This window comes from Corylus avellana, chromosome ca1 (genome assembly GCF_901000735.1).
Source record: "Corylus avellana chromosome ca1, CavTom2PMs-1.0".
NCBI classification, from domain to species: domain Eukaryota; kingdom Viridiplantae; phylum Streptophyta; class Magnoliopsida; order Fagales; family Betulaceae; genus Corylus; species Corylus avellana.
The window spans coordinates 29301225-29303101 of NC_081541.1; the positions used below are offsets into that span (position 1 = coordinate 29301225).

Here is a 1877-nt window from a genome sequence, read left to right on the forward strand (position 1 = left end):
CTTTAGTATTGAAGCATGGGACTAATTGTTGTAAAACATGCTTTTTCCTCTATCTAATTGCTATTTTATACTATAGGTTTAATGTTAAAACATACAAGAGTACATGTTATTCTCATCACATCCGCAGAAAAATACAAGGGATAATCTTGAGATTTGGGGTAGTTTAGGAATTCAGGTTGACTGATTTATTTTTGGGATTGTGGTTGTCTTGCAGTCAAAGATGAAAAAAGGAGCTGGAACCTCATCCACGCCCATAAATATACCTAGTACCGCCACTACTCATTCAGGTCGCTACTCTTCCTTTTTTTCAGGTTTTTTTTTTTTTTTTTTTTTTTAATTTTTTAATTTTTTATTTTATTTTAGTGGGATTGGATGTGTGAATCGAGGCAATTGATTATCCATAGAAAACAGCAATGCTACTATATCCATACTTCTGCTTTTTTTCTTGTCTTGGAGGGTATCCCCTCTCTCTTGAACTCTTTTTGTCAGTTTTTACGCCAAAATAGCTGAAAAATTTCCCGTGTTTGTTGCAGGTGCTGGGAAAGATGGAGCACGCCATGGTGGAGGCAGTGATGTGGAGGCTGCTTCGGTGACCGCAGTGGCATCTCCTCTGTCATTTGACGGTGATAGCAGACACTCGGCGAGTCCACTTCCATCTTCTGGCGAGAATCAAAAGGGTTTATTTGCTTCCCCACAAATGCATCCCAGTAAAAACACTCTTGCTGAGCGGAGCAATTGGATGGGGCGTGAAGGAGGAGATTCAGACAAAAGTTGACTTCTTCTCAGTCAACAGCATCGAACTGATTGTTGTAGAATGTACATCCATGTGCATATTTTAGACTGGTATTGTGTAATCTGAATCAATTACGTTTTTTTCCCCTAAGCTCTTGCAATGAATTACAGTAAAATACTACGATAAACATTATCCTTAATTGGATCTTTTTTCTTCTATCTTGTTTTGTTTTATTATTATTTTTTTTTGGTTTTATTTCTTGGAATAGGATCTTATTATGAGGAATGGTATTTAGTAGAATCTTGTATAACTGGATGACGTGACAGGACAAAGAAGCCTTGGATTAACACTTTAAAACAATCAAATATTGATCAAATGACTCATTTTTATTGTCACGTCATCGATTTGTATGTCAAATATACAGACCCTACTAAATAGAATTATTTGGTCATTATACACCATCAATGGGTTGTAGGGCTATAATCGAGTATTAAATGATTCAATTAGTTTTATTTCGAACACTAGTCGAGCTTGAGCTTATCACTAAGCTAGATATTTTGTTCAACCTTGCTTATTTATTTTTTGAACAAATTCGAGTTTCTCACAAACTGCTCATTAAGTTATTCATTTTTTATTAAGTAAATATAATGATTGTTCATTTTTTCGTAAGTCCATACTAATAAGTAGTTAAATAATTATTATCAAATTTTTTTCATTTGGATTAATTAAATAAATTAACTTGAATTTTAAATAATTTAATCTTGAGTTTATATGTATAGTTTATAGTACATATATAAATTCATTATGTACATGCACACTCATGTGTACACAAACATACATATATCTAACTAAAATTAAACTGCCAATAAAAATAATTTAATTAATATTTATTATATTATGAAGATAATTTCTTATTATTTAAGATGTTCTCGTTACAAAAATAAAATAATATTATAAAAAATTGTGAAAATAAAGTTATACGATTGACATTTTCTTGCTAATCACGTCTTGGTTCAATAACGGTAACCAAAACGGAAATGAATTCTACTTCATTAAGGAATGGACACCTGTTGGATATAAAGATGTGGTAATTACAAGGAAAAAATAGATGTAGAATACAAACAGAATAGGAAGTAAATGAAAT

The 1877-nt window shown here is 31.6% G+C and overlaps 1 protein-coding gene across 1 annotated transcript in view; it reads left to right on the plus strand.

Annotated features, from left to right (window-relative positions):
- Positions 1 to 951, plus strand: part of LOC132167301 (uncharacterized) — a 2062-nt gene extending 1111 nt beyond the window's left edge. The window contains exons 2-3 of the mRNA XM_059578223.1: positions 213 to 287; positions 534 to 951. Coding sequence (XP_059434206.1) covers positions 221 to 287; positions 534 to 775 — 309 coding nt within the window. The 5' untranslated portion in view covers positions 213 to 220 and the 3' untranslated portion in view covers positions 776 to 951. The remainder of the gene's footprint in view (positions 1 to 212; positions 288 to 533) is intronic.
- The last annotated feature ends 926 nt before the right edge of the window (positions 952 to 1877 follow it).